At 40.0% G+C, this 12,961-nt stretch overlaps 1 protein-coding gene across 1 annotated transcript; it reads right to left on the reverse strand.

Annotated features, from left to right (window-relative positions):
* Positions 1-8,968: 8,968 nt before the first annotated feature.
* On the reverse strand, positions 8,969-11,410 carry LOC145803717 (uncharacterized). Its single transcript, XM_082897042.1, has 4 exons — positions 10,300-11,410; positions 10,049-10,131; positions 9,735-9,934; positions 8,969-9,611 (listed from the first exon to the last, which is right to left on the reverse strand). Exons 1-4 carry the CDS (start codon positions 11,408-11,410, stop codon positions 8,969-8,971), a joined length of 2,037 nt encoding a protein of 678 aa, XP_082753168.1.
* Positions 11,411-12,961: the final 1,551 nt, after the last annotated feature.

Here is a 12,961-nt window from a genome sequence, read left to right on the forward strand (position 1 = left end):
GGTTCTCTCAATTTTAGTCGGCATTTCAAACACAAACCCTGAAACCTATTCACGATTTTTTGCATCCGTAGATCGGTTAGGTTCGGAAAGGGAGAAGAAATAACACTGACAACCCCTGAGGGTTTGTTTTTAATACAAATTCCCTCCACGTTACAGAAATTACACTATACCAATTACCTCTGCTGGTGTTTTAACAGAAATAAAATGATGGAAACATACAATGAATGACCACAATACCCCGCACTAACTGTGTAAAATTGCTATGTTGCCCTATACCAATTACCTCTGCTTCTTCTGTCCTCATCTCGCTCATTTGCTGCTTGTGGATATAATATTGTTGGTGGAAGTGGTGATTGGTGGCTGAGCCCATTGTTGCTACTGTTATTAATGGGTTGATTTTCTTGTGATATTGGTGTTTGGCATCAAGAATTTTGATTAAAATAGTTAATAAAGACAAAAATGATTAAAATAGTTAACAAGATAAAATGTTATATTTTATACATCAATCAATTATTTTTTTGGGAAATTTACCAATAAATCCTACATGTTGATATTATAATCCAATTAGTCCCAAATATTTTTTAATGCTCCATTTAGTCCTGTTTGTTGTGAAAGGACCCAATTGCCATTAGTATTTGTGGATTGTTTCTTGTGATACGTCGCTTGCGCGTGTGGCACAGATGAGCTAAAATGGCATGAGATTTGTCACGTGTCACACAGTTGGCTGTCACGCACGCGAAAAGTTTACTAAGGGTTTTTGTAGAGAACGTTTGTGGTTTTTGGTTGCCACGTATTCCACATATTGAAACCCATACCCATTAAAAACACAACCCGATTTCAGCATCCACATCCCCACACACAGTTAAGTGGAAACGTAACATAGGAAACCCTCGTTTTTGCGATTTGCTTGGATTTCGAAATTGGGATTGACCATATATACCGTTCGCGTGATTTGGGGGGAAATTATAAAGATTGAGTGGGCAATTTCCATTTGTTGCTGTGATTAGTTGGGCAAATGTGTTTGTGACAGGGCAGATCGTGGACGACGACGAAACCCTAGTGTTCATATTCCGCAGTCCTTGGTTGTGGGTGTATAGTTATGGCCGACAATGGTATGTACCATATCTTTATGCTGTCAGCGTTGTGTGACAATGTGGATTGTGAGTGTTTGATTATTCGGTTTGATTACCCGATTGCAGTTGGCTTTTTTTTTTGCAATCTTTATTTTGGGGTTGTCTGTGTCGTTGATTTGTTATGTGTGTTGTGATGCTATTTTTGTGTGTTGGGGTGGGTTGGTGTTGGTGATGTTGTGGGAAAGGTTGTACTTGGTTGTGGGTGTAGGGTTTGTGTGGGGTTCTTGTGTGTGGCGTGTGTCGGTGTAATTACTGACAAGTAGTTGGCATGGGGGGACGTAAAATTTGGTTGGGACCACACAAGTGGAAGATAATGATGTGTTGTGTGGCTGGGATGGGCGGGGTTGTGCTTTTTTTTTGGGGTGTGTGTTATTTTCTGACGTTGTTAAGGGTTTTTTTTTAGGGTTGTGTTTGTGAACGTAATGAACATATGTGGGGTGTGGAGATGTAGGATGTGTAATGGTGTTTTGTTTTTATTTTTTGTTCTGCGTCCTGTTGCTGGGATTTGTGAAACGAATTGTGAAGTACCTGTGAGGTGCTGATGTGAATGACTGTCGTGTTGCTTTTCTTTGTGGGACGAGTGGTATGTTGGTGTTAAATGCGTGTCCCGAAGTTTTGTGGTCTGTAATATGGGTGTGGCGTAGAGTTGAAATAGTGTTGTTGACAGTACTAATGCTAGTTATGTTGGTTGTGTGTAACTTATGTACGGTGTAAAAGGTGTGTGTTTTAGTTTTTTGGTGCATGACATGAATGATAAGGGGTTGGTGTTATGTTTGAGAGGCGTATCTGGTTGTTTGTCTGTGTTAACTGTGGTAATTTTTTGTTAATGCTAGTAACGTTGGTTGTGTGTAACTTATGTATGGCGTAAAGGGTGTGTGTTTTAGTTTTTTTTGGTGCATTACATGAACGATAAGGGGTGGGTGTTATGTTTGTGAGGCGAATCTGGTTTTTTGACTATGTTAACTATGGTTTTTTGGTTTTTGTTGGCAGAGTGCAGAAGGGCAAGTAGTCCGTGGACACGTTCATGTGAACGGAGAAAGGCTGATGATGGTAATGGTTCAAAGAGAAACAACCTGGGTGTGAAAATGCAGGGGCGCATTTTGTTTAAGCAGTCGAAAAGGGTGAACAATGCGGTTGGACGAAAAGTGGCTGAGGATATAGTAGCACCTCCGCAACAGACACACACGCGGATGAACTTTCGTTCGAATGTTGCTGGGATAGTTAAACTTGTGCGGGAGGCAAATTTGAGGGACGCACACTTGAAACAGTTATGGAAGACACCATTTTGGATTATGATCGAGGTGATACACATGAACAATTTGAACCATAATGAGTTTAGGAAGTGTGATGATCTTATATCCAAAATTATAAGATCATACAATCAGCGAGATAATGCATTCAACATTGGAGGTGTCAGTGTCAAATTCGGGAGCAGCGACATCAGGTTAATATTTGGTTTGTAGTGTGGGAAACGGCGTTTAGATTTGTCACCCGGTCAGCGGCCAGTGTCGGACTTCATTCAACGTAGGTGTCGTGACACTTCACGCCTGACGTTGAAGTTGGTTAAAACGTTATTTTTAGAGGCTTTGAATGGCCAAAAGAAACAAGATGAAGAAGACACAGCGAAGTTGTTGGGGCTGTACATGTGTGGGAAGCTTTTTTTCTCTAACTCTGGGGAGACAATAAGTTGGGCTTTTGTGCGCTACATGAACGACCTGAGCACCGTTAGGATGTATGATTGGACTGGAGCTATACTGACAACATTGATGGCGTCAATCAAGGAGTTTCATCGTACCCCAGGGAAGGTGACAGGCTGTGTGGTTGCGTTGCTGGTATGTGTACATTTGGACAGTAGTTAGTTATTGAATGTATGCAATTTTTTTGTTTTTATTTTTGAATCAATAAATGCCTGATTTATTGTTTTCTGTTTTGTTGTTCATGTAGTATTGATTTTGTGAACTTTCGAACATAGTGGAGCCTCAAACCGACAACATGTTTCCGAGGTTCCTCAAATGGGACATTGGGGCATTAATGAATAAAATTCAAGGGGTGGATTTGGCTGGTCCAATTGGTTTTCAGGTAACTTGTTGCGTTGAGTTATGCACTTTATTACTGAAGTTTGTACTAGTGTGAATAAGATGTAACTATTTATTATGATGAGTTTTAATTATTTACAGGTTAAAGTTGACCGTCTGAGGTCTTTTGATTATGAACGTGAAGTTATGGGCACAGACATTCAGACGGAGGAAGAAGGTTTGGCAGATATCAATGGCGGAGGTGAGGATTGTGACGGTGTGGACGAGCATTTCATGGCAGAGGGGACGGGAAAATATGCAAGTGCTGACCAGGTGGTGCAGGGCCGCAACATTGCTGTGAAACGGTTCACAGAGCATGTGGATCGCAATTCCGGTATTGAAAGGGATAGTAATCACAAATTAGAAGAGGCACTAATTGCAGTCGCAGAGCTTGAAATGCAAAACAAAAAGAAAGACAAAATGGTATCGTCACTTGAAGAAGAAGTTGTTGGTTTGAAGAGGAAGATGGAGTTGCAAGCCGTTAACATAGTGGGGGGATTTAAGTGTGTGGTGAAGATGAAAAACGATGAGTTGAGTAAGTTAAAAAATGAAAATGAGGAATTGCGGAAGAGAGTCTTAGTGCTTGAGGACCAATTAGAGGACCGTGATGTCCACGACGTAACGCAACGGTTCCGGGAAGGCGTGGATATTGGGAGTAGTGGTGTGGTTAATGTGGGGAACGATGGATCTGATGGTGTTATGTTCTGTGATGTGTCACCTTTGCGTATATTACCACAGTATGGACGCAGCGGTGACGAGGGGGGGTGGACAATGTGGCGGAGTGCAGACCAGGGATGTTTCGTGGTCATTATGGTAGTAGTAGTTCTGCTGCTGAAGCTGAAGGCTTGACTAGTGATGTTGAATGTGTTGCAGGATTGGGTTATATAAATTCATATGTGCGTAAAATCAAGAACAAAGTTAGAAGGGAGCGAAAAATGCCTGAGTTTGATTACTGTCACGACCCAAACCCGGCCCCATGGGTTTAGCACCGTAACCGGCCAGTAATCCGAGATTACCGAAGGCCTGCAGAACAGTAATACAGTAAAACAGAGTACAGGGCCTGGCGGAAGCCAATACAGTAATTAAATAGTGTCCATTGAGCTGTGACAGTCTGTATGCAAAAAGGCTTTTCATACATTCACACATAAACAGTACAGAACAGTAAGTACAATATTTACATCCATTCAAACTAGGGACTCAACCCTACAGAACAGTACAGAAAACATTCCGTCTGTACAAAACAGTACGGTCTATACAAAATTTACAGTCACACAGTACAGGGACCTAATCCCTGTATAACAGTACAGTAAACAGTCAGTCTATACAGAACAGTTAGACAGTACAGAAGACAGGCGGGGGAAAACCAACAAAACACCCCCAAGCCATAGCATGGCAACTCGGAACCTCGCAGTGAGGCACAAAGGCTGGCTTGACAAAACTGGAGTAACCCTGACGCCTCTAGCTGCGGTCTGGTGCCTGTACACCTACATATATATATGAGCAGTGAGCTAAAGCCCAGTGAATAACATAAAGCGTAAAGAGGTTTAGAATGAATGTCCTTACAACAGTGAAAACAGTTCAATTCAATCAGTATTTCAGTCGTTCAGTACAGTAAACAGTCATATGTGGTACATCCATTAGCATAACAGTAACAGTAGGTCTTAAAAGACCGAACAGTAATGATGGCCATCAGTCAGTAAACAGTAGTGGTTCCACAAGGGAACCGACAGAGATCTCTGTAACAGTAACAGTAACAGTAAACAGTAGTGGTTCCACGAGGGAACCGACAGAGATCTCTGTAACAGTAACAGTAACAGTAAACAGTAGGTGCTAAGGATGCCACAGTACAGTTCAGAAATAAAGGACATACATTCATTCAGTTAACAGTAATCAGTTCAGAAAACAGTACAGTTCAGTTGTTCAGAAAATAATCATTTGTGAACATATCTTTACACAATCGTTACTCACAGAGTTCTAGGCTACAGTATGCTAGAGCGTGTCTCCCCAGTTGCCAACCCTACACAGTTCACAGGTTGAACACACTAAGCTACACAGTTGGGAAATCTCATAACTTAATCCCTAATTGCCTTGGTGTGTTCTACAATGATATCCTCATCAAGATGCCTTAAACTAGGCCTAAGAATGCCTAGGATGGAATGAGGATGCAAAAATACACTTAGAAAACATTTTGCAAACTTTGCTGAAAATAGGGGTTTCGCTCGAGCGAGACTTTCTACGCTCGAGCGTAAGTCCAAAATCAAAGGCGTCGCTCGAGCGAGGAATCCTTCGCTCGAGCGGTCTGCAAAACAGTAAAAGTACTGGATGCTGAAATTTTACGCGCGATCGTCGCTCGATGGTCGCTCGAGCGGAGCCCTGGACAAAGGTGCTCGTTCGAGCGGGGAATCCTTCGCTCGAGCGAGGAAGCCAAATCTGGAATTTCCAGATTTGCCTTCCAAGCTCAAACCAAGCGTTCAACCACTCCAAACTCGACCTCTTGGGCTCAAATTCTGGAAAACACCACTAAATTCAATGTATAACAAGATTCAAAGCTCAATTCATGAATTCAAGCCCCAAAGGTGAGTCAATTAAAACCATATTCAAACCCATTTTCAAGAACAACATTCAAACATGCATGAATGAGTTTTAACCCAAATTGAAGCTCCAAAGCTTGCTCAAATGAGCTCATTTCTTTCCAAAACCAGATGAAAACATGGTCTATAACAACAATATGAGCATGCATGTACCAATGTCCATGTAATCAACCTCAAAATGCAACAATACCAACATGCATGCAAGAAATGATCTTCAATCCATCATTAATGGACCAAATCATGACTTAGCTCTACAAATTAACATGAATCATGCAAGAATGAACTCAAGAACAGCAACAAGAAGATGGATGTCCTACCTTAGTCTTGTAGAATTAGGAGTGAGGGAGCTCAAATATGCAAATACACTTCAATTACCAAGCAATTCTACCAAGTTCCAAGCAATGCAAGATGAAACTCACTCTCTCCCTCTCAAGGTCGGCTAAAGCAAGGAAAATGGCTGATCAAAATGTGTTTTGATTCAAGTATAAGGCTCAAGTGTGTGTATATGAGATAGTGGCAAAATGGTAAATATGGCAAACTCTTTAATTGGCTTATTTTAATCTAATTTAATCATACCTAATTAGTTTTCAGATAAATATACCATAAAATCACATTAATTATGAGGGTCACGGAACATCAATCGGTTTCTAATTCGGCCGCCGATAAGGCCTTCAATTAGCAGTTTAAACATATAAACATGAACAGATAATCAGACAATCAAACAGATAGAATGCAATTAACTAACACATACTCAGTTAATTCAGATTCCAATTTCAATCAGTCAGTTCAGTACTTTACTCAGTTCAATTATCAGTCAGTTATCAGTCATTATCCGTTTCGTTTAACAGTAATCGGTGATTATCGGTAATCAATCAGTCCCTAATCAGTAAACAGTATGAGGGTTGTTACAATTACCCACTGTTGGGTGGGCGTACTAAGAAGACAGTCGGGAACAATTGTGACGCAGTGGATGACAGCAAACGTGACGTGCATAATGCAATTATTGACGTCGAAGTGGTGGTGTTACCTGAGAAAAAGTGGTCTGGGTTTGATTTGAATAACCGGTTGGGGGTTTGGAAGATAATGACAATGGATGAGAAGGCCAGAATCACCAAAGCGTATGAGCGGCACGGTGATGGGTACGTATGTATTTTGAGTGTTATTTGTGTTGTTTACATTCATTTGTAAATTTGTATAATGTACGTTAGTACTATGTACAGGGCGGTCATGTGGGAAGACAATATGAATAGCGTTGTGGTTTATTTCAGCGATGTGAAAAACTTTGTACGACAGAGCTCCATGCGTGGGAATGTGAGTGTTTACATATAGTGGTTTTAATGTTGTATTCCCTATTCATATATTTGTGGTTAATTTCGTTTTAAACAGTGGCATCATGACAATTATTTAGTTACTACAGCATTGTTCTGAAAATTGGTTATGGTGGTTGGTAGGTCGTTGATGCGTACGTGGAGTTGTTGAAGACCGACCAGTTGAGGATGTATGGAGACAATGAGTTGGTGGACAAGTCATATTTTTTCAGTAGTGTGTGCCTGGTGAGTTTGTGATTTATTTATTTATTTGTTTTTTGTTGTTGGTGTTGTGGTGGTGTAGTAATGTTGCATGACAATGATGTATTTGCAGGACGTGGTGAAAAGTAATGACGTGCGTTCAATAGGAAATTATATCCGGAAGAATGTGTCTGCAGGGAGCGAGTTTCGTTTCATGCATTTTCCAATGTGTCATCTTGGGCACTGGACGCTTGTAGTGTACGACACTGAAGATGGTAGTTGGAAGCATTATAACCCGATGAGGCAACGTGGGGATAGGACTGATGGGCACCACACCGAAGCTTTTCTGCTGGTAAGTAAGTGTAACCAGTATGTGTGTTGTGTAAATTGGTTGTAGTTGTGTAGACGATGGTTGGTGATTTGGTTTTGTGGTGGTTTAATTTTGTAATTTTATTGAATTACAGAAAGAACGTGTGTCAAATGTTATGATGCAATCGTTACGTCAGTTCGGACTGGATGAGCAGAGCATTGAGGCAAATTTCAGGCATCCATTAGAGGCTGTAACTAAGTGTCCACAGCAAAAACTAGACACGTAAGTAACAGTGTTGTTGTAAATGTAAGGGTACTGTAATGATGACAATGCTGTTATGAGTGGCACTGATTACATGTGCTTATTTCATGTGCAGGCTTGATTGTGGGGTGAAAGTGTGTGGGATAATGCGACAGTACGTGTATCGTGGCAACGTGGAGCGAACATTGCAAGGTAGTAATTGCAGTGTGTTGCGAGCGAACATGGTTAAGTATTTCATCAACGATCCGACCCGGGGGTTGAAGGATTAGATGTGTTTGGTCTGAAACGGCGACGAGAAAGAATTCGGACGCAGCAGTTTCTGTTTTTTGAATTTGGTTTATGCATTTTGTTTGTTTTTTTGAAACAACATGTTTGTTGGTTTGAACTTGTGGTTTGGAAATTCAGGTTTAGAAAATGTTGGAAATATTTTTTGTGGGTGTTACGTACAAGTCGTTGTGGATAACGTTTTACGCATTTTGAATGGAAAGTATGGTATGATTTGCATTATGATTTTGGTTGTTTGTTTGCCCTGTTGCTTCATGCGTTTGTAGGTAGGTTGTGTGATTGTATTTAAGACTTGTGGAACTGAGTTGTGGACAGAAAATGTGTGCCGTTGATGTGCACGTAGTAATAGAAGTTGGGTGTCGAAAATTGAAAGATATTGATGTATAAGCATGGTATGTATGCGAAAATTATAGTCATGGAAAAGATGGAAAACGACACGATTATGGGCCGCATGATGGTTATCCGGACAATATTAAAAATGGTCCAAACATGGTTGTTAGCAGGCAATTTTGTGCTGTATTTATTGTTTGTGTGTAATGTTTGCGGATGTGGTCACATCACGATAAAATGTTACAACTACACATTGAATTATGGCGTATGTGCTGAAATTAATAGCAGTACAATACGAAGCAGATGTAAATAATACGGTGAAGAGGTAAACAGAATAACGCATCAAAAATAAATTTGTTCATTAACTCTTCTGTCTGAATGACGGCATATGGAATTATGGAACATCCACTTATTTAATAATAAAACTGTGAAAGTTTAATGTGAAAAGTACGAATCAGCGAATTATGTGTAAAAGCTAAATTGGTTCCTTGCACGTTTTCCTGTTGTGGTTACCCATGCGTTGACAACGACCACACCGAATTTGTTGGACTTGTTCCCCTTTGGAAAGCATGCGTTTCTTCTTGGGCCTTCCCGGTGGGCGTTTGACAGCGGAGGGATGTATGACAAAATCTGCAGAGTCAAATTGTGGTTTCTCTACAGTTGGAATGGGGGTTATGTTTTGTGCATATGAATTCTGGTACTCAGCCACATGGTAGTAGGGAATAACTAACTGGTACAGGTCTAGACCACTGTTTCGGATTGCCACGACTGCATGAGCACATGGAAAGTCGTTGATTTGCCACTTGAAATAAGAACATGTACGTCTGCCAACATCGACCATGACGGATGGAAAAGAGTGAACCTCGTACACGTCATCGTTTGATTGGCTTACAAGCCACGATCTACCTTTGTTGTACGCTTTGACCAACCGAGCTTCCATTTTGGGACAAATAACACCTGCCCACGTATTTGCCTCACGTCTCCGTTTTGCCATCTGGCGTATAATTTTTGCCCGGATACTATCAATCATTTGAGTTATTGGTAGGTGGCGTGCTTCCCGTATCCATGAGTTAAATGATTCAATGGCGTTGGAACTCATCTCACCGTACCGTGAACCTCTGGTTTTGAAGAAGGATGAAATGTGTTAGTCAAAAAAATAGGCAATGTGCATGCATGATACAGGAAAGATGTACTGTAGGAATATATTGTGTGTGGGGGAAAAAAAGGAAGTAATTACGTACTGGAAGTAAGCATTCGCCCAGTAATATGGGGGTAAATCTTTTAAGAAAGCAGGCACAACCTTACGTCCACATTTTGTGAACTCTTCCATACTCTGGTTGAATGCAGCCAAAGTCGGAGCATACGCACAGGCACGAAATTTAGCCAACATCACAGACCGGTATGAACTATTCACATAACGTAACTTGTCTTGCAAGTTACGCTGCAAATGTTGTAAGCAAAAGGCATGCTTCGCTGTGGGGAATATGATGGGTATCGATTCTAGTAAGCCCGCATGTCAGTCAGAGACAAATGTAAGTGTTCTTTGCCGATTTACCACGTTTGCGAGGTGTCCCAAAAGCCAAGCCCAATTTGTGGTGTTTTCAGAATCAACAATCGCAATGGCCACAGGGAATAAACCTGCATTTTGAATTTGTTTGTCAAATAACCAATCTGTGAAACATAAATTATGAACAAGTGTTATGACGGTCTCGCCAATGTGGAACAAAAAGTGTCCTTCCTAGCAACAATGTAAGTACATTTGCACCACATAAATATAATATATAAATAATTACCACATAGTAATACCTTGGTTGCCATCCTTCGCAGTTGCGGCTAGCAAGTTCCCCTTGAATTTTCCTTTTAGAAAAGTCCCATCCAAGAAAAGCAATGGGCGGCAATGGTTGAACCCGTCGATGCATGCTTTGAATGACATGAAATACCGTATGAAACGATAGTTTTGTTCATCATATTCAATGTTGATGTAACTCCCAGGATTATTTTCCATTACTACGCTACTATACCATCGTAGTTGGTCAAATGAAATGGAGTGTGCACCGAACATTTCACCACGAGCTTTTTCTACACCTAACCATGCAACTCGGTAACTAACCTCCAATCCGTAATCTTTTTTCAAGTCATACACAACATCAGTAGGCCTTGTGAGTGGTTTATCACATACCCGTTCACAAATAACATCGGACACCAGATCGGAACCAGCCCTAGGGTTTTTGGGGGTCCGTACAGCAACACCACAAATGTGCTCGCTGTTCCACTTACGAAGGTAGAAAAATCCATTTGCATGCAATACACGTGCATGTACAAACCACATGCATCCTCTCGATTCCCTCATCGTACATACAGCTGTGATTCGAACAGAATCGTTCTTCACAAATTCGAAGCGAAAGCCACACTCAACCGCATACTTGCGAAGAACATTTCGAAATTTAGATGCTCCACCTTGAAAACTTTGACCAACATGTTGAATCCCATTAGCCCATGGAGCAGACAAAAAAACCTTATCAATGTGAGGGCAGAAATTTTCCAATAACTCTTGTTCGTCATCCATGTCCGAATCATCAAACACCCCCGCTGTATGACACGGGACAGTCTGCAGATTATGAACCGGGCTGCCAGCATTGTCAGCGTCGCGTGACTCTTGTAATTGAATGATGACATCGATGCATTGCAGACGGAAAGACCATGCAAGAGATACTATGCTTTCCACATCGACATCATTATGTAATATGAAATTGTTATAACCTAGTATCTTGAAGAACAAACACACTTGGGCCGGTGTTAACCCAGGAAACTTTTCGCACGCACAATTAACCATGTCATCAAACCGAAATGGAGCTTGCAAATTAATTGCGGCATTAACATTTCCATAACAACAAATTAACATAACCTGTGTGTCCATCCCCCTAACAATATTAACACGTGCTTCATCAGGACCAGAAAAACCCTAAACAATACACACACACCAGAAAATATGCACCCACACCAGAAAACCCACAAAACACTAGAAAACCAAAACAATACACACCCACACAAGAGAATATTTGAACAACAACACATACATCTGTAACACAGAAAACAACCCCCAAAAATGCAGCACATAACCCCCTCACCCCACCTGCTGAACAGAACCCCCCTTACACCTACACGTAATGCGGCACACACCCACAACGGAAGCAATTCAAAAAACAGAGCATACCAGCCTAACACAAAAAATCACCCCAAATAATGCACCACATAACCCCCCACCCTCACCTGTTGTCGTTCAACCCCTTCCACCAAAACATACAAAACTGTAAATGCTATACAAATAAGAAGACATACCTTTCAACCAACGGGGAACCGACTTTCGTTAAACTTTCTGAATCAGTCCGTCACACAGCCACCGTAAATCACCGACCCACACCACTAACAACCCTAAAGTCGAAAAGGTTGAAACGTCTCCACACGTAACATTGAAATATCAACTGTTATACCCACAAAATCTCAAGACCCACGTGATCCCCCAACAGAATATGGAAACATAACAATAATGGGTAAAACTGTCCACACAGTTGCACCAAATATGGAAAATAGGATCAACAAGTAACAAACTTCCCCACTGATAGGACTTACCCGAACAAAAGAATAAAGTTGGGACTAATTGGTTTAAGAGTTTGTGAAATAGGATTTATTGGTAAATTTTTCTACTTTTTTTCTCATAATTATCAATTCAACTAAAAAAAAAAAAATCACAAATCATCCCAAACATAATTTTTTTTCATCTCATACAATAGTCAAAAAATTAAAAAATCAACTAAAATAACCAAGTTCCTAAACAGGACCATTGATTCATTTTTCATTGACAGGTTTGCTATTAGAGAAAATATAATTTCCAAAATTACATGGGTACTACTATGTTAGTGTGAAATCTCAAGGGATGTAGGTGTAATTTATCCTAAGATTTAATAAATAAAAAAAATTCTTAATTTAAGTTTGGATGTAACCATGTATGAATCTATCCTTTTAGGGAAATTCTATTATACACATTCCATATCATATACATCTTTAATTATGCCATTTTCTTTTTAATTACGATCAATTTTCTTCTTTTGTTATGATATTATTTTGAAATTTTGATTATGACTTTTTTGTGTTTAATTATGAATTTTTTTAATTATTTTTAGATATAACTCAAATTATATATTTTTATTTTATAATTATAAGATAAGGAGGTGTATCATAATCTTTCTCATCTTTTTATTTTCATTTTTAACTTCAAACCATGAATCCTGTCATTGTACAGGCAACCATTGAGCTGAGGAATGATGAACTTTGACAAATCAGCCATGATTTTCAGCCCAAAAAAATCCAAGTTTTGAGAAATTCTATTTTTATTTTTTACTTCTTACTTTTTACTTATATTATTATTATTATTTTAAAGCAAAATCAGCCATTAAAAAGAGGAATTTTT

This window comes from Camellia sinensis, chromosome 12 (assembly GCF_055761805.1).
Source record: "Camellia sinensis isolate YWXY chromosome 12, ASM5576180v1, whole genome shotgun sequence".
Lineage (NCBI taxonomy): Eukaryota > Viridiplantae > Streptophyta > Magnoliopsida > Ericales > Theaceae > Camellia > Camellia sinensis.